The sequence below is a fragment of the Aquarana catesbeiana genome, linkage group LG04, assembly GCF_042186555.1.
Source record: "Aquarana catesbeiana isolate 2022-GZ linkage group LG04, ASM4218655v1, whole genome shotgun sequence".
In the NCBI taxonomy this organism is placed as follows: Eukaryota; Metazoa; Chordata; class Amphibia; order Anura; family Ranidae; genus Aquarana; species Aquarana catesbeiana.
In genome coordinates this window covers 125,278,369-125,301,949 of record NC_133327.1, presented here as the reverse complement: position 1 = coordinate 125,301,949, position 23,581 = coordinate 125,278,369, and the positions used below count along the sequence as shown (strand labels likewise).

Sequence of the window (23,581 nt, the reverse complement as noted above, 5' to 3'; positions counted from 1 at the left end):
AATGTTGATTGCCATACACGATACATATTGCCACGCATTAATGACCTTGTAGGAGCTTTTAAAGCATTGCCTATAGAAAATATAGGGTACTGAAGTTTTTTGCCTTTCCACAGGCTCACACAATTTTAAGGTCCAACATGTTAGGTAGGTATCTGTTTACTCGGCCCAACCTCATCTTTTAGATTTGACCAAAAAAAGAAAATGGGTAATCTATTGGGTTTGTGTGCCATAAAATTAAATTTAGTGTATTTTTTACTTAAACTTTGCGTTTCCTAGACCTTTGCGCTAATATCATAACATAAACAATTGGAACTACCCCTATTTTTTTTCTCTAGGTCCTCTGCTTTCAGAAAATATATAATGTATTGGAGTTTTATGTAATCTTCAAGGCTAAGATAACTTTTTAAATGTTTGCAAAAAAACGCAAAAACAGCTCAGACAGTGAAAACGTTTCCTGCTCTACTTACCGAAAGTTAAATTTATTACTGCTGCGGTCTGCAATTCCTGCTCCCCATGTGGTGTCTAGAAGGTGCCACTTCTTGTTTAGATACACTGCGTTCCAAGCATGATTCGTCTCTCCAGAAAATGTCTGCCCCAAAACGTAACACAAGCCCTTTGAGTAGCCACCAATTTTTACACACTGTATTCCTGCAAGCCTGTAGGTTGATGAAAATGAAGTGGCACAATCATTAAGTCTGCTTAAAAAATTCCTCACATGCCAACAGCAAAATAAAAAATAAAGTATTTAAACAAAAATTGATAGTATTGCAGCTTACTGGTCCTTCGATATGGTGGCTGCACTCATTTTTCTTTTTTCATGTTTTTCCTTTATTTTAATGTGGTAATCCTGCCGTTAACACACTTCCTGCCCTAGGGTGACAACCGTACTGAGCAGCTTTGTCAACCAAGGACAGGCAGTATGTTAATATAATGGTGTTAGGACAACATAACACCCTTCTAACTTTTCCATAACAGGGGAATGGCTTCTGTAGTCACCGAGATAGAAGGGATTATGCCAGTCCTGAGGCAGAGATCATGGGGAGTGATCAGCTCCTACGATTTCTGTCTGGATAAGCAATTTTTTTTTTTTTTTTAGATAAAATAGCTTAGCTTTTTTTAGATAAAAATAAACAGATAAAATAACATTCATGCAATGGTATATACTGAATAATAGGCCAAAAGGAGCAAATAACAGAAATGTTTATTGTTAGAGTTTACATGTACTTTAAGCCTAAACTAAACCTAACCACGAGAAGTACGATATGGGTTAAGGATGTCGTCATTAGTCTGGTGCAGACAGAAGTAAGCATTCCTTTAGTCTCTACTCCTCAAGTCATCTTTTAAACAGTCTGTACATTGTAACCTTTACAAATAATTGGTGACTGGATTCTATTACAATAACCCAACTGGTATTTGATCTATACTGTACACAGCTAAGAACATGAACACTACTGCCGATCATCATAATTTGCAAAACAGCTGACCCTGAATGATTTCTGAACAAAGATGGCACTGACCTTCTAGGGGCAAAGTAAATTGAAGACATCCTTTGTAGATGTGCACTGCACGTTGATGTATTGACAGCATCGCCACAAGTGTTTACAATGGAGATCTTTCAGAATTATATGGTGGGTTTTAATTGGAATTGTTATACCTGTAGAATTTTATATTTTTTGTATAATACATTTTTTTTGTTGTTAAAGGGACAGGGCTTGCATTGTTTTTTTTATATTTATTCATCTATTTATTTTGGTATTCATCATTGTACACATTGAGTATTTTTCTTATAAGTATTAGTAATAGCTGTCTGTAGTAGTCAGACAGATAATGGGTTTGTAAGACTCATGCTTAGTATGTAGAACAAATGTGCATTGCAATCTGCTGGCTTTCGTAGTCGGAAGCTGGTGGAGTGCCCTAAAACTTAAAGTGGAATTTGACCCAGAAATGGAACTTCCGCAGATCGTACCCCCCCTCCGGTGTCACATTTGGCACCTTTCAGGGGGGAGCGTATACCTGTCAATTCCAGGTATCTACTCCCACTTCCTGGGGAAAGATCACTGCACAAACTACCCAACTCCTCCTTCCCCCCGCTGCTGCCTTCTGGGAGACACACAGGTCCCAGAAGACAGCAGGGACCAATTAGAATGCACACCGTGACTCGCGCATGCGCATTAGGAAACAGGCTGTGAAGCTGCAAGGCTTCACTTCTTGCTTTCATTAGTAAGGATGCCGGCGCGTGCACCCGGACTGGTCGGCTTCGGGTGCCAACATTGCGGGTTCCCTGGACAGGTAAGTGTCCTTATATTAAAATTCAGCAGCTACAGTATTTGTAGCTGCTGACTTTGAATTTTTTTTTTCCCAGGCAGAAATCTGCTTTAATGGCAGTTGCTCTGGTCCTCCAATGAAGGAACTCTCTCTGCTCTGTTAATCAAAGATATCTGAATGACAATTGCGAATTCCACACCGCGGCCCACATTGTATGAATGGGCCATAGAATGTGCTATTGATGCTCTGGGTGCAGAGTTGTGATCTAAACAAAAATCTAAGTATGAGATATACCAGAGTATTACCATGTGTCAGATTTTTTTCAGCTTTCCATTAAACTTACTTACACATGTCCAACGCTTAGACTGGCTATTCCAAACAAGTTACATTTAATTGACTTGTTCTGCAACGTTGAAGACAATTCTAAGCTCATCCAAGCATCTCCTTTTGGTTCTAATCAGTGTCAAGAACATACCCCAACATTTTTAGCCACACAGATAACTTATTCACCTTAATCCACTCACAATGACTGAAGGCAGATGCTGATTGTCCAAAAATAGAATTGAGTTGTTTATCACCGATTGAACAAGTTCAGTTGAATATGATTATCTACTACTATGTATACCATGACCTGGATAAATGAGAGCCTTTCAAGACTTCCCTTAGACTATACCTTTCACTCTACATATTCACTCACCTGCACATATTTTCAAACAGTCCTGCATATCCTTCACAGGCTCCTTTTCCACTGAGTAGGATCTGGGAGGGATCACTAGTCCATTTGGACTTGTCTTCCAGACCTTCTAAATCATATTCTAAATAAAATAGATATTGTTTTGTTAGTGTTCCTCCTAGTTTATTATTCTACCTTAGTTAATCAGTTTCTGCTCCTAGTAATCATCTTGTGACTTGAGCAAGACTGAGGGTTTTATCAATCATATACATCCACAAGAGCTTATGGGGAGATTAGCAATGGAATACCAGTTACATAAAAATAATAATGATAATCTCTTAGCCGGCCAGACAAGCTGGATATTGTCTGAATATCATCACATGCATTTTTTTTTACAAATGATCATCAGCACATAATTATTTTGATCTGATTACTCTGATTAAGTTTTGGATTTAGGCTGACATTAAATTGCCCAATGTTTTTTCTAAGGTATTTGGATGGTGGGGTCTTTGCCTCATATATCAAATTTTTCCTACTTGCCATGACAATTATAATTGGGCATCTCCCTCATTGTTAGATTTTGTATTTAATTTGTCAGAAAACTAAAAGTACAGTTGTGCTTTAACATTAGTTAAACAAAATCAACTGTGCCACTGATAACTACCTCCAATCTGAGTGCTTGATATGAAGCCTCACCCCTTGTCAAAGCACATTGCTGAAGAAAAAAACACTGTAACAGCAATGTATACCTGGCTTTTCTTCTAAAAGTCCACCAAAAGTGAACTTTTTTAATAGGGTTCCATTGACAAAAAGAAAAAAAAAAAAGGAGAAAAGAGAATGTGGTATATTGTAATGTTCATTCAGAGTTAAAGATTCTGCTACAAACCTTTCTATGGTTCATGGGCTTTTTCTCACCTATGTGGTGACAGACCCACATCCAGATGGCTCTGACTTTCTCCACGTCCGTACGAGCCAGCTTTAGTAGGGTTCTCACCAGTTCTTCTACTGTACTTGTTGTGCCCACCTGAAAGTATGGACATAGTGTCATGTCAAGTGACTAGCACGTTGTGGTGGCGCTACATGGCTAAATTTTTGACTGGTACAGCCTGTAATGTCATGTTTGCTAAGCTGCAGCTTTTATTACAAAGAAATGCATGCTTTATGTTCACAGGTTCACATTACTAATGCGTAAATCACTGTAGTAGGCACTGCTACTACAGTGATTGCCACTACCTTCTAGGTTCTGTGCCATGCAGCTGAACTGCTGCCTACTGAACCCAGGAGCTCGCCGCCGGGGAACCATGCAGAAAACACTTTCCATTTTATCAATGAATTGGATGAGGTGGAGATTGTGACATCACCGCTGCACCCCCTCTTATCCAATCTGGCGAAAATGCAAACAATTCCCTGTATGGCCCCCTGGACAATACAGCAGGGCAGCCACTCAGGACCCGGAAGCTAGTGGAGATCATTTTAATAATGAGAGCTACTACAGTGTTTTTTCCAGCTTCCACAGGGACCCACAGGTATGACACATACATACTTACATTGTTTCCAGCTGGACCAATTTCCCTGTGTAAAATTTGCTATACCTGTAAATCATCTTCAAAGTAAAAAATTAAGATGCTAACAAAATACATTGAGGACAGTATTCTAACTTGGATGCAACCCATGTGATATGGATGTAAAAAACAACTATATGAACCTTTTTCTTGCTGTTCGGACAGTATTGTGAGTCACATATCTTAATCAAGTGATACTCCTTTTTTCAGGTCAACTCTCATTACATTTCTCATTTATAGTCCAATTAGAAAGGGTACATGGGAAACTGTAAAATTTAACCAGGAAATAATGGAACCATCTTCCTGGTTAGACAATGGGGCAGATGTGTGATTTACAATTGTGATTAGGGATGAGCTTTCTGGTCGAGTGGAACATCGGCTGTTTGATCATTCGACGAAGATTGAACATTATGGGGCATTTGCGCCAAATTCGAGCGGTGCGTCACGGCCCATAATGCACTGCGTATCACAGTGCATTGCTGGCTGATGATTGGCCAAGCATGCACTATGACCCGCATGCTTTGACCAATCACAGCGCAGTCAGCAAAGGGAGCCATAATTGGCCAAAGGCAGGGTGCCTTTGGCCAATTATGGCTCAGGGGGTTAAGTCAACGCCCCACACTATATAAGGCCGCCTGCACGTCGGCCCTGTGTAGTGTGTCGTCGTAGTTCAGTTAGCTGCAGTGTATTTAATATATATATATTTTACACACAGTCAGACTGGTGTATATATATATATATATATATATATATATATATATATATATATATATACACACTGTATCCTGTGTAGCTAGATCTCACTGCAGGTAGTTGATTCAGTTAGCTGCGGTGTATTTAGTATATATATATATATATATATATATATAATATACCAGTCTGACTGTGTGTAAAATATATATATATATATATATATATTAAATACACTGCAGCTAACTGAATCACCTGACTGCCTGAAGTAGATTAGAAACAGTACACCAGGAATGGACTGCCTGCTCAATCTAACGCCAGCAACACACTACACAGGGCCGACGTGCAGGCGGCCTTATATAGTGTGGGGCATGGACTTAATCCCCTGATTCTGCTACATATATATTACACACACACACATCCCGGCTTTGTATATATATATATATATATATACACATACACAGTGGGGACGGAAAGTACTCAGACCCCCTTAAATTTTCCACTCTTTGTTATATTGCATGCAGCCATTTGCTAAAATCATTTAAGTTAGTTTTTTTCCCTCATTAACCACTTCAGCCCCGGAAGGATTTACCCCCTTCCTGACCAGAGCACTTTTTACAATTCGGCACTGCGTCGCTTTAACTGCTAATTGCGCGGTCATGCAATGCTGTACCCAAACGAAATTTGCGTCCTTTTCTTCCCACAAATAGAGCTTTCTTTTGATGGTATTTGATCATCTCTGCAGTTTTTATTTTTTGCGCTATAAACGGAAAAAGACCGAAAATTTTGAAAAAAAATGATATTTTCTACTTTTTGTTATAAAAAAAATTCAATAAACTAAATTTTAGTCATACATTTAGGCCAAAATGTATTCGGCCACATGTCTTTGGTAAAAAAAATGTCAATAAGCGTATATTTATTGGTTTGCGCAAAAGTTATAGCGTCTACAAACTAGGGTACATTTTCTGGAATTTACACAGCTTTTAGTTTATGACTGCCTATGTCATTTCTTGAGGTGCTAAAATGGCAGGGCAGTACAAACCCCCCCCAAATGACCCCATTTTGGAAAGTAGACACCCCAAGGAAATTGCTGAGAGGCATGTTGAGCCCATTGAATATTTATTTTTTTTGTCCCAAGTGACTGAATAATGACAAAAAAAAAAAAAAAAAAATTTACAAAAAGTTGTCACTAAATGATATATTGCTCACACAGGCCATGGGCATATGTGGAATTGCACCCCAAAATACATTCAGCTGCTTCTCCTGAGTACGGGGATACCACATGTGTGGCACTTTTTGGGAGCCTAGCCGCGTACGGGGCCCCGAAAACCCAGCACCACCTTCAGGATTTCTAAGGGCATGCATTTTTGATTTCACTCCTCACTACCTATCACAGTTTTGAAGGCCATAAAATGCCCAGATGGCACAAACCCCCCCCAAATGACCCCATTTTGGAAAGTAGACACCCCAAGCTATTTGCTGAGAGGCATGGTGAGTATTTTGCAGCCCTCATTTGTTTTTGAAAATGAAGAAAGACCAGAAAAAAAATTTTTTTTTTTTCTTTTTTCAATTTTCAAAACTTTGTGACAAAAAGTGAGGTCTGCAAAATACTCACTATACCTCTCAGCAAATAGCTTGGGGTGTCTACTTTCCAAAATTGGGTCATTTGGGGGGGTTTTGTGCCACCTGGGCATTCCATGGCCTCCGAAACTGTGATAGGCAGTGAAGAGTGAAATCAAAAATTTACGCCCTTAGAAAGCCTGAAGGCGGTGCTTGGTTTTTGGGGTCCCGTGCGCGGCTAGGCTCCCAAAAAGTCCCACACATGTGGTATCCCCGTACTCAGGAGAAGCAACAGAATGTATTTTGGGGTGTAATTTCACATATTCCCATGGCATGTTTGAGCAATATAACATTTAGTGACAACTTTGTGCAAAAAAAAAAAAAATTTGTCTCTTTCCCGCAACTTGTGTCACAATATAAAATATTCCATGGACTCGACATGACCCTCAGCAAATAGCTTGGGGTGTCTACTTTCCAAAATGGGGTCATTTGGGGGGGTTTGAACTGTCCTGGCATTTTATGCACAACATTTAGAAGCTTATGTCACACATCACCCACTCTTCTAACCACTTGAAGACAAAGCCCTTTCTGACACTTTTTGATTACATGAAAAAATTATTTTTTTTTGCAAGAAAATTACTTTGAACCCCCAAACATTATATATTATTTTAAAGCAAATGCCCTACAGATTAAAATGGTGGGTGTTTCATTTTTTTTTTCACACAGTAATTGCGCAGCGATTTTTCAAACGCATTTTTTGTGGAAAAAACACACTTTTTTAAATTTTAATGCACTATAACACACTATATTGCCCAAATGTTTGATGAAATAAAAAAGATGATCTTAGGCAGAGTACATGGATACCAAACATGACATGCTTTAAAATTGCGCACAAACGTGCAGTGGCAACAAAATTAATACATTTTTAAAAGCCTTTAAAAGCCTTTACAGGTTACCACTTTAGATTTACAGAGGAGGTCTACTGCAAAAATTACTGCCCTCGATCTGACCTTCGCGGTGATACCTCACATGCATGGTGCAATTGCTGTTTACATTTGACGCCAGACCGACGCTTGCGTTCGCCTTAGCGCGAGAGCAGGGGGGGCAGGGGTGCTTTTTTTTTTTTTTTTTTTTTTTTCTTTATTATTTTTTTGCTTTTTTATCTTATTTTTAAACTGTTCCTTTCATTTTTTTTTTTTAAATCATTTTTATTGTTATCTCAGGGAATGCAAATATCCCCTATGATAGCAATAGGTAGTGACAGGTACTCTTTTTTGAAAAAATTGGGGTATATTAGACCCTAGATCTCTCCTCTGCCCTCAAAGCATCTGACCACACCAAGATCGGTGTGATAAAATGCTTCCCCAATTTCCCAATGGCGCTGTTTACATCCGGCGAAATCTAAGTCATAAAATGCTCGTAGCTTCCGGTTTCTTAGGCCATAGAGATGTTTGGAGCCACTCTGGTCTCTGATCAGCTCTATGGTCAGCTGGCTGAATCGCCGGCTGCATTCTCAGGTTCCCTGTTGAGACAGGAGAGCCAGAGAAAAACACGGAAGACGGTGGGGGGGGGCATTCCCTCCCACTGCTTGTAAAAGCAGTCTAGAGGCTAATTAGCCACTAGGATTGCTTTTACATGAAAGCCGACCGCTGGCTAAAAAGAATGATACCAAGATGATACCTAAACCTGCAGGCATCATTCTGGTATAACCACTCAAAGTCGTGAATGGCGTACCTGAAGACAAAAAAATGGTTAACAATAAAGCACAGTAAACGGTAAAGTATAAAAAATTGCATACCTGAAAAGCAAACATGATAAAACATAATAACAATAAAACATTGCAGAACAGAATACAGTAAAAAAGAGCAGAACAATAGAGAGAGAGAGAACAATGAAACGACAACTATTTTTTTTTATTTTTGTTTGTGTTTTTTTTTTTTTTTACACTTTTTTTGTAACTGTAACTTTTATAACTGTAACCGGTTCCAGGTTCGGGTCTCTCAAAATGCGATGGCATCTTGGGAGACCCTGTGAAAGTGTGCCTAGTCTGTGCAATGCTGTACCCTACGCTAATACTCAACTAGTGAATGGTAGCGTTCAAAACATTCACCAATGCAAAAACCAGGATTGTCAGGACAGGAGGGACAATAATAGCGGGTGTCATGCCTATATCCGCGCTTGCTGCAGACACAACATCTTTTTTGGGGGGGTTCGTTGGGTAGGGGTACGCGGGAGGACATAAAGAAAATGCCTCTCATGCAGCCGACTGCATTTGGTTGGGGATGTGAATGGGGAAATTACGGGCGCTGCAGAAGCGGTGGGTTCCCAATTAGGATTGGCGAATGCAGCAGGAAGGGCATTATGGGCACGACAGGCCTGTGTTTGTCTTTTTGGTGGCAGCGGGACACTACTTGTGCTTGCCACCTCACCAGCTTGAACTGCACTTATGGGACTCGCCACGTCACCAAGTGTTACTGCAGTGCTGGTATGACCACGACCGGGGTGTACTAGGCCGCTGGTGCTTGCCAGTTCACCAAAACGCTACAAAAAAAAGTGACAGTGATCGATCGATACTGCACTTGGGTGGGCTGGGCTGGGCTGGGCCGGGCGGAGGGGCAAAACGTAGGTGCTAGCAGGTATCTGGGCTGATCCCACTAACACTGCGTTTTTGGGAGCCCTAAACTGCTGGGGACGCTAGTATAGATCTGATCGGATCAGATACTATACCACTAAGGGAGGTGTATGCTGCGTGTGTGGGTGTTAGCGGTACTGGCGCTAATCTGATGCTGCCTGGGGCTGGTGCTTGCCAGTTCACCAAAATGCTACCAAAAAAACTGTTAGCGATCGCAGGGATCAGGCCTGACTCTGCGAACGCTGCAGTTATGCGTTTAGTGTTTTGTAAGTGACAGTGATCGATCGATACTGCACTTGGGTGGGCTGGGCCGGGCCGGGCGGAGGGGAAAAACGCAAGTGCTAGCAGGTATCTGGGCTGATCCCGCTAACACTGCGTTTTTGGGAACCCTAAACTGCTGGAGACGCTAGTATAGATCTGATCGGATCAGATATTGATGCGTTCAGATACTATACCACTAAGGGAGGTGTACGGTGCGTGTACGGTGCGTGCGTGGGTGTTCGCGGTACTGGCGCTAATCTGACGCTGCCTGGGGCGACGCATATCACCGCCGGGCGATCAGGGGGCTAAACCTTTATTCGGTAATAAACGGCGGGTGCCCTGACACTATAAAAAATAAACGAACTAACCAGCGTCACCTGTAACAGTTATACGGTGATCAGTGGTGAAAGGGTTAACTAGGGGGCCATCAAGGGGTTAAAACATTTATTAGGTAGTATATGGGGGTCCCTTTAGCTATAAAACACTGACAGCGAACCTAAATATTTACGTTCCTAACTAGCGTCACCAGTGACACTAATACAGCGATCAGAAAAATGATCGCTTAGCGACACTGGTGACAGGGGGTGATCAAGGGGTTAAAACTTTATTAGGGGGGGTTAGGGGGGTACCCTAGACCTACAGGGGGGTAATACTAACTGTCCTACCACTGCTAACTGTCACAAACTGACACTATGCAGTAATCAGGAAAAAAAAAAAAAAACCTGCTTGGTGTCAGTTTGTGACTGGGGGGGGTGATCGGGGGGCGATCGGGGGTGTTTAGTGTGCCTGGCATGTTCTACTGTGTTGTGTGTGAGTGTTGGTGCACTTACATGTCTTCTCTCCTCGGCGCTGGAACGGAAACTGCCGAGCCGAGGAGAGATGACATCACATCCTCTGCCTCTGTGTACTATACAGAGGCAGGGGATGTTTCTCATTGGCTGGGAGCGATCGCGAGGGGGGGGCCACGATCGGATGGTCTCCCCCTCGTCTCTCATCGCTCCCAACCAAATGCCGACTGCCGATGGCACCGGGGGGGGTCCGATCGGACACCCCGCCCGCGGGAAGGCAATCACGTACCAGGTACGTGATTTTGCCTGCCCGTGCCGCTCTGCTCACGTATATAGACGTGAGGCGGTCGGCAAGTGGTTAATATACACACAGCACCCCATATTGACAGAAAAACACAGAATTGTTGACATTTTTGCAGATTTTTAAAAAAAGAAAAACTGAAATATCACCTGGTCCTAAGTATTCGGACCCTTTGCTGTGACACTCATATATTTAACTCAGGTGCTGTCCATTTCTTCTGATCATCCTTGAGATGGTTCTACACCTTCATTTGAGTCCAGCTGTGTTTGATTATACTGATTGGACTTGATTAGGAAAGCCACACACCTGTCTATATAAAACCTTACAGCTCACAGTGCATTTCAGAGCAAATGAGAATCGTGAGGTTAAATGAACTGCCTGAAGAGCTCAGAGACAGAATTGTGGCAAGGCACAGATCTGGCCAAGGTCACATAAAAAATTCTGCTGCAGGCAAGTGATTCAGTGATCTGCAGTGCATTAAATATATATACAGTCTCCAACATATATATATATATATATATATATATATATATATATATATATCCACTGCATTCTAGTCTAGCTAAGCCTATATTTGACTGCAGGTAGTTCCTGGTGTACGTTTTCAAATACACTTTCAGGCAAGCAGGTGCTTCAGTGATCTGCAGTGCATAATATATATATATATATATATATATATATATATATATATATATATATACCGTCTCCTGCATATATATCCACTGCATTCTAGTCTAGACAAGCCTATACTTGACTATAGGCCATTCCTGGTGTACGTATTCAAAGACACTTTCAGGCAGGCAGGCCAGGCAGGTGATTCAGTGATCTGCAGTGCTAATCCAATTTTACAGCATGTCTGGAAGGCCACCAAGGAAAGGCAGACGCTCACAGACCACTAAAAGAGGGCAAGCAGGCTCTATGTCTAAAGCCAACAGTGCTGGTCATGGACACGGTGCATCCTCAGCACGTGGCCGTGGGGCAGGCTTGTCCTTTTTTTGGACAGCTGGCCGTGTTGAGCCACAACATGCAGAAGAGTTGGTAGAGTGGATCGCAAAGCCATCCTCATCCTCTGTTACCCAGGCTCAGAGAAGTTTGGTTGCCAATGCAGCTGCCTAAGCGGCCTATTCCATCGGCTCAATGGCATCAGTCATTCCTTCCCTAGCCCCACCATCATTTCCTGAGAAGTCCCCCCAACTGTTCGACCAAAGTGTGGGGTACATGCTGCAGGAGGATGCGCAGCATTTTGAAGGCTCTGATGATGGTACCCGGGTTGAGGATGAAGGCAGTAATGTGAGCCCAGAGAGAGGGAGTGCCCAAGAAGGACAAGAAACTGGCAGTCATGTTCCCCCAGCTGCAGCATACTGCCAGATTTGCTCCAGTGCCGAGGAGGGAGGGGATGATGAGGTCACTGACTCTACGTGGGTGCCTGAGAGGAGGAGGAGGCACATCTCCAACAAGGCAGGATGCCCTCCAGGGGCCAGCTTAAGGACAGCCAACTGACTGCATCATACCGCAGAGCTCCGCATGTGCAGGGCGCTGCTGACTCCGCACGTTTTTTCAAAAGTTCTTTGGTGTTGGCCTTTTTTGAGATGTGTGCAGCAGATCACACCATTGCTGTTTGCAACATATGTCTGAAGCGTATCAAGCGTGGCCAAAACAGCAGCTGCTTGGGCACCACATGCTTGACCAGACATATGTCAAGCTCCCATGCAGTCCTTTGGCAACAGTACTTAAAAGACCCACACCAAAGAACAAGGCGGACCTCTCCTTGCTCCTCATCAGCTGGGATCTCCAACCCCACTATACCTTCAGTCCTCTCAGAAATCTGCACTGAGGGGAATGAAGGTGTAGAATTCAGGCTCTCTACCGGCATGTGGAAGGCAATGTCTTGGCCTCGTTGGACAGGGCGGTAAGGTGCATAATACCGCTGACTCATGGTCCAGCAGGCATGGACAGGGACGTTACCTTTCTTTCACGGCGCACTTGGAACCTTGTTGGCAGCTGGGAGGGATGCAGGACAAGGTGCAGTAATGTTAGAGCTTGTTCCGCCACCACGCCTCCAAAATGCTGGTAGTGGTGATTCTGCCACACCTCTCTCCTCCACACCCTCCTCTTCTTGCTCTATGGCCCCTTTCTGTGCAGATTTGTCCTCAGAACAAGCGGTGCTCCGTAGATGTTCTAGGGGCTACTCAAGCACTCAGGCAAAAAGATGACATGCGGTGGTTGAGTTGGTCTGCTTAGGGGACAGGAGCCAACTGGGGCAGAGATTCCGGCAACTCTGCAGGTGCAGGTTCAGAGGTGGTTGACGCCATGCCAGCTTCAGGCAGGAATGGTGGTTTGCAACAATGGCACCAACCTCCTCTCCGACAGGGACACTTGACCCATGTTCCCTGTTTGGCTCCCCTCCTTAATTTGGTGGTGCAGCGGTTCTTGTGCAGGTACCCGGGCTTACAGGATCTCCTGAGGCAGGCCAGGAGAGTCTGTGGGCATTTCCGCTGGTCATATAATGCCAGTGCTTGGCTGGCTGACCTTCAAAAGGAATGCAACCTGCCTAAGAACCGCCTCATCTGTGACATGCCCACCAGGTGAAACTCAACGTTGGCAATGCTGCAGCGGCTGCACACGCAGCAGAGGGCCATCAATGAGTACCTGTGCGAGTATGGCACCAGGACAGGGTCAGGGGAACTTGGAATTTTTTCACCACGCCAGTGGCTAATGATCAAGGATGCATGCACTGTCCTGTCACCATTTGAGGAGGCCACAAGGATGGTGAGCAGTGACAGTGCATGCATCAGTGATACTGTCCCTCTTGTCTTCCTGTTGGAGCACACGCTGCGTGGAATAATGGACAGGGCACTTGAGGCAGAACAGAGGGAGGAAGAGGAGGACTTCCTTACCTCTCAAGGCCCCCTTTATCCAAACAGAATTCCTGCAGGCCCGACTATCACATAGGAGGAGGAGGAGGATTGTGTCAGCATGGAGGTGGAGCCTGGCACTCAGCAGCAGTCTTCAAGGGATCGTTTTCAGTCCCCAGAAACCCATGGACTTGTACGTGGCTGGGAGGAGGTGGCTGCGGATCATGTCGTCCTTAGTGACCCAGAGGACTCCGGACCGAATGCCTTAGCAAACCTATGCTGCATGGCCTCCCTGATCCTGCAAAGCCTGCGAAAGGACCCTCGGATTCATGGTGTCAAGGAGAGGGATCAGTACTGGCTGGCAACCCTTTTTGATTCATGTTACAAGGGTAAGGTTGCGGAACTTATCCAGCCTTCACAGAGGGAGCAGAAAATGAAACATCTTCAGGAGCCCTTGCAGAAAGGTTTGTGCAATGCGTCTCCAGAGCCTGGGAGGTTACAATTTCCTGGTCCTCCTGGACAACGTGTTGCTGAGGCTTCAGTCAGTCACAGAAGGAGCGGTGGAGAAGGTGGCCGTCTGACCGATGCGTTCAAACAATTTTTTAGTCCGCAGCCCCAAGGTCTGATCGGTTCCAGCAACCATCGCCAGCGTCTGATTTACATGTGCAGGAATACCCTAGGGCAAGATCAGCCTTGGAGACCTCTCCAACCGAAAATCCACTGGGTTACTGGGTCTTGAGGATGGATCACTGGCCAGAGCTTGCACAGTATGCAATTCAGCTACTGGCCTGTCCTGCATCCAGCGTACTATCCAAACACACATTCAGTGCTGCTGGAGGCTTTGTAACCAATCACAGAGTGCACCTGTCCACAGACTCGGTTGATCGGCTCAACTTCATAAAAATGAATCAGTCTTGGATCACCAGCTACCAAGCACCTGATGCAGATGTAACCAATTCATTTTTTATGAATGTGAGATCCCCTGAAGACTGCCTATGCTGATGCCCAATTTTTCTGCCCCTGTTCAACAGGGGTATGTAATTACTATTCTTAATATAATATTTCACAGCAGGGCACATTCCAGCGTCCACCAAGAGTAACTGTGAGGGCTTACAGTGTTCTGGTACCACCAACACCTAAGGCCCAAATTTCTGCAGAGTATATAGGGCAGGCCGTATAGTATATACAGGCGGTCCACTACTTTCAAACATCCGACTTACAAATGACTCCTACTTACAAACTGAGGGAGACAGGAAGTGAGAGGAAATCTACCCCTAGGAAGGGAAATTCTCTCCTGTAAGAGTTAATATGGGAAAAAGGTGTCTCCACTGATGCTTCATCACCAATCCTTGTTTCCCTAAAAACCCCAAATTTTCAAAATCCAATTGTCATTGGGTGTCATTGGGACAGAAAGTGAGGTGAAATAGGGGGTGGGGCACAGACAGCAAACCAAATGTTACAGGGGTGATGATAACCCTTCCCGTTGTTATCCAAAAATCTTAAAAATAGATTTTTTGGATGGAGCTACACTTAAAAATGCAACCTGTTCCAAATTACAAACAGATTCAACTTAAGAACAAACCTACAGTCCCTGTCTTGTTTGGACCGCCTGTATACTGCTGTACAGAGTATATAGGGCCTGGGGGCCCCAAACTTTTTCATTTTTTAATTTGGGTGCAGGGTTCCCCTTAATATTCATACAAGAGCCAAAGGGCCTGGTAATGGACTGGGGGGTGGGGGGTACCCATGCCGTTTTTCTCAATAATTTTCATCCATATTGCCGGGACCCGACATTACATTACAGCCGCAAGCAGTTTTAATTGACTTTTATTCCTTTAGAAATGTCATTTTGTGCAGGGACTGTTCTAAACACGGGAAACACGCGCCACTTTACAGGCATACTATAGACACCCCCCCAGGTATGATATTTAAAGGAATATTTCACTTTTATTTTTTCACTTGAAGCATCATTAAAATCACTGCTCCCGAAAAAACGTCCATTTTTAAAACTTTCTTTTGCATTGATACATGTCCCCTGGGGCAGGACCCGGATCCCCAAACTTTTTAGGACAATAACTTGCATATTGGCCTTTAAAATTCGCACTTTTGATTTCTCACGTTCGAGTCCCATAGACTTTAACGGTGTTTGAATGTTCGTGCAAACTTTCTGTCCGTTCACATGTTCTGGATGCGAACCGAACCGGGGGGTGTTTGGCTCATCCCTAATTGTGATCTACCGATCAACTTCTAATCTGCTCAACCGCTCTGTTGGATAAAAGCTGCTTGATCGGTGGCTGCAGTGCTGATCCTGTGTATTCTGATAGCAGGTGAGTCTCCCTGCTGTCAGAATACAATAGCGCAGCAGAGAGGATTTCCCCATCCATCTCAAATGCATAGATGGGGGAATCAGTTCAGTTTTTTTTTCATTCAGCTGAAAAAAATCTGAACCATGTATGACCAACCTTAGTCCCAATGGCTTTTTACACTTTAATAAAAAATGGACCCCTGCTATAGACTTCTGGCAATGCTAGGAATGTTTTCAAAACCAAGATTGTTGTCCCACTGCCATAAACAATCCTTTACAGAACAAACTCTGCTCATACAGATTACTAGTTATATAAAAAGTTTTATATTATAATTGACAGTCTCTGATATTAATTGTCATATGTGACTCTGGTATTGGAATATTTTCTGCACCGAAGTGATTAGTTTGCCTAGGTGATCCTATAGGATGTATAGTGCCTTGAAAAGGTATTCATACCCCTTGATTGGGATTTTATGTGATAGACCAACACAAAGTGGCACATGCTGTAATTGTGAAGTAGAAGGAAAATGATAAACGTTTTTCAATTTTTTTTTTACACATAAATATCAGAAAAGTGTGGCGTGCATTTGTATTCAGCCCCTTTACTCTAAAATCTAGTGGAACCGATTGCCTAATTAGTAAATAGAGTTTACCTGTGTGTAATTTAATCTCAGTATAAATACAGCTGTTCTGTGAAGCCCACAGCGGTTTGTTAGAGAACCTTTGTGAACAAACAGCATCATGAAGGCCAAGGAACACATCAGACAGGTCAGGGATAAAGTTGTGGAGAGGTCTAAAGCAGGGTTGGGTTGTAAAATAAATCTCAAGCTTTGAACATCTCACGGAGCACTGTTCAATTCATTATCTGAAAATGGAAAGATTATGGCACAACTGCAAACCTACCAAGACATGGCTGTCCACCTAAACTGACAGGCCAGGCAAGGAGAGCATTAATCAGAGAAGCAGCCAAGAGGCCCATGGTAACTCTGGAGAAGCTGCAGAGATCCACAGCTCAGGTGGGAGAATCTGTCCACAGGAAAACTATTAATCGTTCACGCCACAAATCTGGCCTTTATGGAAGAGTGGCAAGAAGAAAGCCATTGTTGAAAGAAAGCCATAAGAAGTCCTGTTTGCAGTTTGGGAGAAGCCATGTGGGGGACACAGCAAACATGTGGAAGAAGGTGCTGTGGTCAGATGAGACCAAAATTGAACTATTTGGTCTAAAAGCAAACTGCTATTTGTGCCAGAAAACTAACACTGCACATCACCCTGAACACACCATTTCCACCGTGAAACATGGTGGTGGCAGCAACATGTTGTGGGGATGCTTATCTTCAGCAGGGACAGGGAAGCTGGTCAGAGTCCTGTTAGAGTCTACAAAAGACTTGAGACTGGGGCAGAGGTTCACCTTCCAGCAGGACAACGACCCTAAACATACAGCCAGAGCTGACAATGGAATGGTTTAGATCCAAGCATATTCATGTGTCAAAATGGCTCAGACAGAGTCCAGACCTAAATCCAATTGAGAATCTGTGGCAAGACTTGAAAATTGCTGTTCACAGACATTCTCCATCCAGTCTGACAGAGCTTGAGCTATTTTGCACAGCAAAGCTGGTAGAGACATGCCAAAAAAGACTTGCAGCTGTAATTGCAGAGAAAGGTGGTTCTACAAAGTATTGACTCAGGGGGCTGAACACCTTCCACTTCACAATGTGTCACTTTGTGTTGGTCTATCACATAAAATCCCAATAAAATAAATGTACATTTTTGGTTGTAACATGACAAAATGTGGAAAATTTAAAGGGGTGTGAATACTTTTTCAAGGCACTATATACCTATAAATCTGATGAGTTACTCTACCTTTGTATACTCTATTCTTGCAGTACAGCTATTATGTCAGTCAGTCAGTGTAACTGAGCAGTGAAATGTTTTCACTTGCCACTTAGCATTGCATTTCTGGTATAACATATAGATATATAGCTTGCTGGCATAATACAAATAAGAATGACAGCCACTACAGAAAGCAGAATTATGTATCATATTAGTGAACAGCCAGTTTTACTTGCCTGCACAGCATGGGCATCCAGCTTTTCAAAGTTCTTCAAGTTGACAGGCATCGATTTGAGGCTGAATTTATCCCAGGGATAAGCTAAAAAAGTATTGCACACATATATGAGATACAGATAAGTAAGGGCATGAACATATAGTTAGGTGCTCTTTGATGCTTAATTAGGATAATTAAGTAAATGTAAGCAAAGCTCCAGTTTAGAGGAAAATAAATGGGATTTCGGGGGGGGGGGGGGGGTGTTCTGTACACAATATAGAACAGAATTTAGACTTTTTTTCATTCCCTTGATATTTTTTTTAAAGAAATTCTAGCTTCATGATGAAATGTTAAAATACATTTTAATAATATTAAAGCTGAACTCCAGGTGTTATCTGTATTGCATACTTGAATTTGTTAGCAGGATTTACCCCCCCCCCCCCGCCGGGGCTAACGGGGAGTATTACAATATAGCAGAAAAAATGTCTGTAAACTGCACATCATAGAGCAGACCCATCTAGAAAGCATCCTTCTACACTGGTCTGCTCTATGATGTGTGGTTCACGGACATTTGTCTGCCATATTGAAGCTTGAAGCCGGGGGGGGGGGGGCTCCCATCCTAACCAGCACTCACTGCGGTTGCCCTCAGACTATACCTCTGACTTGAGCAGCACATACCCTTTTATTTTGGGTCACGGAGTATTACAAGCCATTACAGTACACCATTAATTTAACTTCAGTGTTAATTGGTGACACTGTTAGGCCAGAGGCTGCATTATACTTCAGAGCCCCACACTCGCATTCATAATGACCACATCTCTCCTCAGCTGGAGACATGATCTATTCCTGCCTGTCCCAACAACTTCAAAGTCATTTTGAGCAAGTAGTACAAAGCACCCACTTGTCTCCACCAGCTTGACTTGACTCATCACACTATATCATTACTGTATTCAGCCTGTAGGGAGATAGAGGGAAGCCACCTCATCTTGCAGAGCCTTGCACGTCATAGCTTACAGACATATTCCCTTCCAGTTCTGTACCGCATCAGGCTGCAATATGAAGACTCTGCCGCTTAGAGAGGTGTGTGAAGTATGTAGCTGCTCCTCACTACCAGAACCTTCTTTACCAGCCACCACAACCGCTTTCACTCTCACCTACTTGCTTCTCCTTCTCACTGTTCACTCCTTAAAGGAGTTGTAAACCTTCGTGTTTTTTTCACCTTAATGCACCCTTAATGCATTTTACTTACCTGAACCCTGGAACTTGACCCCGCAGGGACACGCTGTCTCTCAGCCTGGGATTCTTGGCTCTTGATTGGATAGATTGAAAGCAGCGCAGCCATTGGCTCCCGTTGCTGTCCATCAAATCCAATGACATGGGGGCGGGGCCAATTCATACATTCAGCGGCTATAGGCGCAGAATGCTGGACTCTGGAGCGTGCCCGCAAGGTAACCCCCCGGGAGAGAGCGCTTCTCCTATGGGGTTAACTGATGTGGAGAGGAGCCGCGAGAGCCGCCGGGGGACCCCGGAAGACAAGGTTCGGGGCCACTCTGTGCAAAACGAGTTGCACAGTGGAGGTAAGTATGATATGTTTGTTATTTAAAAAAAAAACCCTTACAGTCACTTTAAACTGGACCTTTTTATCATTTTCAGCCAAGGAAGCTGCCATATTGGCCTCTATTTGATCTTCAGCTGCCATGGTGCACATGTGATCAGTTATGACACCAGCCATTTGATAGTTTGACAGTTTGGTTGAGCGCACAACCAATGTGACAGTTACCTTCCTGGCATGTGCCAGGAATGTAATTGTTTTTTGAAGCTGTTAAATCGATGGGTTTAGTTCCGCTTTAAATATAAAGGTTAACTTTAAAGTGGAACTTTACCCACAACAACTTGGTAAAATATAATGTTCTTTAACAAGGAATGTACATTCCACATTAATAATAATGCTACCAAAATTAGTGTGTGCTGTAACTTGCCTCCAGCATTGCTACTGTTACTTCTTACTGGAGGCTGCCATTTTGCTAAAGCCCAAAGCCCCAGCAGTAAATCATAAAGCAGAACTAAACCCATTAATTTACTGGTTTCAAAAAACAGTTACATTCCTGGAATCCTGGAAATGCAAACACATTTGATTGTGTCCTCAACCAAACTGTCAAACCATCAAATGGCTGGTATCATAACTGATTACATGTGCAGCACCATGGCAGTTGCAGTTCAAACAGAGGCAGCTTCCTTAGCTGTAAAGGATAAGAGAGTTTAATTCTGCTTTAAAGGGTAAGTTCACCTCTGTACACTTTTTTTCTAAATTCCAGCTCCCCTATGCACCAATATAGCATTCATGTACTTTTTTTTGCAAAAATATCAAAGCTTTCCATTAAATCTACAGTAAGACAAGCAGCTTGACAAAGGAGCACAGCCGTCACGTGACTAACGGTGAGCCAGCTCAAGAAACGCGTCGAACATCGTGTGACGTCATCGGCACTCGCCCGGATATTGTTTGCTACTAAGCCTCGTTTTCCTTGTTTCTCCCCGTTGCCAGCCGGCTTACAGCTAGCACTTTGGGATTGTACAGAGAAAATGCTGCATATCTGAAGCTGAGAGCGATGACTCCACGGATCCTTATGATTGTTTTGGGACTATCCATGCTTATTACCTTCTCCTAAAATGTGAGTACAAACCTTGCTGTTGCTTTTTTAATAAATTGTTTTAAAGTCTGCACCCAGAGGCGCCTCCTCTTCCTTGTCTTACAGTGCTTTCAGGATTATGGCTTTCATTCTCATCGGAAGGCTGCCGTGAGTGTGGACTACTCACACTATTCCCATTATTTTAATCTGGTGTGTTATAGTACGGACCCTATGTTTCACATCCCTGCTTTGATTTACTAGAGTTCATTTATGTATATATTCACATGATTGGAATTTTGCTGTTAATGTTTGCGCCGAATACTTGTTACATTAAATCTACAGGCACTTACTTTTCTTTTCCTAATCCATGTTTCCATTAGTAATGTCTTCTTCCTTACAGACTTTAGGTCATGGCACAGGAAGGAGTTGACTAGCTGACCTCATTAGTGCACACCCTGCATCATTCACCCTCCCATTCCCAGGTGCACATTTTTTAAATGACATGCAATCAATCTGTGATCACCCTTCTCACTAAATACACAATATACAATCAGATTGCATAGTGTATGGCCATCTTTATATTTACCTAAAATTACTAGTTGCGCTTTCAGTGCCATTAATTGTTAAGGGCACACCAAACACAGAAGCAAACGCACATTTTGCCATGTGAAAAAACAAGGGGCAAATGCTGCAAAACGCACAGTAAAAAACATGCAAACCAACAAAACGCCAAAATGTCCAATTAATCACATGTATTGCAGTCAATTGAAATCAATGGGCTGCCCTATGCGTGTCATAGGAAAAACGAGCCACAAAATGTGCGCTCCCACTAAGCTAGATGTGAATGGGGCCTGTAAGTGAAATTATTGCTGTAACACAAGAACAACGAGGCTCCGTTCACATCTGTGCATTTCAGAAATGCGATGCACCAAAAATTGCACTAAAAAAAGCACCAAGCTCCACTCTAAATAAAATTTCTGAAGCTTCTTTGGGGTGATTGCTGTGTGTAGGGCAGCCCATTCACATGGATGGGCTGCCCTCGCTAAAAAAAAAAAAGTGCATGTGGGAATACGAGTTCCCGCTATGCAGAGATGTGAGCGGGACTTGACAGCTGAGTATTTCTGTCCACTCCCTCCTATGTACTTGTATAAAGATGGCCACACACTTTGCAATCTGATTGTATATTTAGTGAGAAGGGTGATCACTGATTGATTGCATTTCAGTTAAAAAATGTGCACCTGGGAATAGGAGGGTAGATGATGCAGGGTGTGTGCTAATGAGGTCAGCTGGTCAACTCCTTCCTGTGCCATGACCTAAAGTCTGTAAGAAAGTAAGACATTACTAATGGAAACGTGGATTAAGACAAGAAAAGTAAATGACTGTAGATTTAATGGAAAGCTTTGATATTTTTGCAAAAAAAGTACATGAATGCTATATTGGTGCATAGGGGAGCTGGAAAAAAAAAGTGTACAAAGGTGAACTTACCCTTTAAGGCAGTCAGCAGATTGGCTTCTACTAACTCGGCAGTACCTAAAAATGGAGAGCAACTGAGCATGTGCAGAACAGGGAGAGACAGTGTATTACCGTATTTTAAACAGTATAGACACTTATTTTTAATGTTTTACATAGCTATGCCCTCAAAAGGGGCCAGCCTGAAGTCATCTGGAAGGACGTAATTTTCTGCCTAAAGTTACACTAAAATATTCATTCTTATGCCGCAGACACACGATCGGATTTTCCGACGGGAAATGTTGGATGTGAGCTTGTTGGCAGTAAGTCTGACTGTGTGTATGCTCCATCGGACATTTGTTGTCCGACTTTCTGCCAACAAATGTTGACTAGCAGGTTCTCAAATTTTCCACCAACAAAGGTTTGTTGTCGGACTTTCCGATCGTGTGTACACAAGTCCGTCGCAACAAAAGTCCACGCATGCTCGGAATCAAGTACGAGCCAGAAGTGTTCGGTCTTGTAAAACTAGCGTTCATAAAGGAGACATCACGTACGTCTTGTACGTCACTACATTCGTAATTGTTGGCCAACATTTGTGTGACTGTGTGTATGCAAGACAAGTTGGAGCCAACACCCTTCGAACAAAAAATCCACGGTTTTGTTATCGGAACGTCCGATCGTGTGTACGGGGCTTTGTACTCCTAACCCACGAGGGTTAACCATGGCTTATGCTCCTAACTCCCCAATCCTTGGGATATACCAAGAATACACTTATCGTCAATTTGACTCTCCTTACTTAGTAAACAGGACCAGACAACTTCTCGTTGAAATCCTGAATACAGAGGTAGACATAACACTGTCACATACAGAACAGTTCTTTACATTCAGTTGGCCGTGCTGCCCCCTCCTCCAGTGGAACTGCTTGTACCAGAAATCAGGTTAGTCAATGCTCGGAGTCCAACTGTGTGGTTACCCATAATCCAGTCCCATTAAAGGGTGACGCTGCTGGTAGAATCGCTACATAGTTACTGAGATGCTCTCAACTCTCTTCCCATGCCGGAATGCACCAAGAGGCAGACCCTCCATATATATATAACCTTCACAAAAAGGAAGTGACACATACAAGGGAAGACGTGTCACATTGAAAAATACTTTAACCCCTGCCTGCACTAGTGATGTACATATGTATCGCTGTTGGTTCTATATTATGCATAGCCAGCATAATTTTTAAAACTCTGTTAATGTTCAATAAAATGTCATTTATACTTTTTATCTTGATGTTCGTCTAAAATTACTTGCTTGGCGCCTATAAAATCCCACCAAATTACCTCTCTGACCACACTGCATAGAAATATTGTTGGCAGGCCAATTTAACAAATATTCCAACAGGTACACTCACATCCCAAAAGTGTATTTTAGAAACTATCCTCTGCTTCACAAATGTGCTAAACTGTATTTACAGGTACATCTCTAATCAACCTCTTTTACTTCCAACAGCCAGCATTCACTTGTAACAACATGGCTTGTCCTGAACACCCACAAGACCTCAAAGAGATAAGCTTAGTTATT

At 43.1% G+C, this 23,581-nt stretch overlaps 1 protein-coding gene across 4 annotated transcripts in view; it reads right to left on the bottom strand.

The window, feature by feature from the left end:
* LOC141139440 (uncharacterized) overlaps positions 1 to 23,581 on the bottom strand; it is a 74,068-nt gene that overhangs the window by 9,960 nt on the left and 40,527 nt on the right. For all 4 annotated transcript variants that reach the window (XM_073625516.1, XM_073625517.1, XM_073625518.1 and 1 more), the window contains 4 exons: positions 17,959 to 18,041; positions 3,854 to 3,962; positions 2,963 to 3,080; positions 468 to 656 (listed from right to left, as the gene is read on the bottom strand). In XM_073625516.1, the coding sequence (XP_073481617.1) occupies positions 468 to 656; positions 2,963 to 3,080; positions 3,854 to 3,962; positions 17,959 to 18,041 (499 nt within the window). The remainder of the gene's footprint in view (positions 1 to 467; positions 657 to 2,962; positions 3,081 to 3,853; positions 3,963 to 17,958; positions 18,042 to 23,581) is intronic.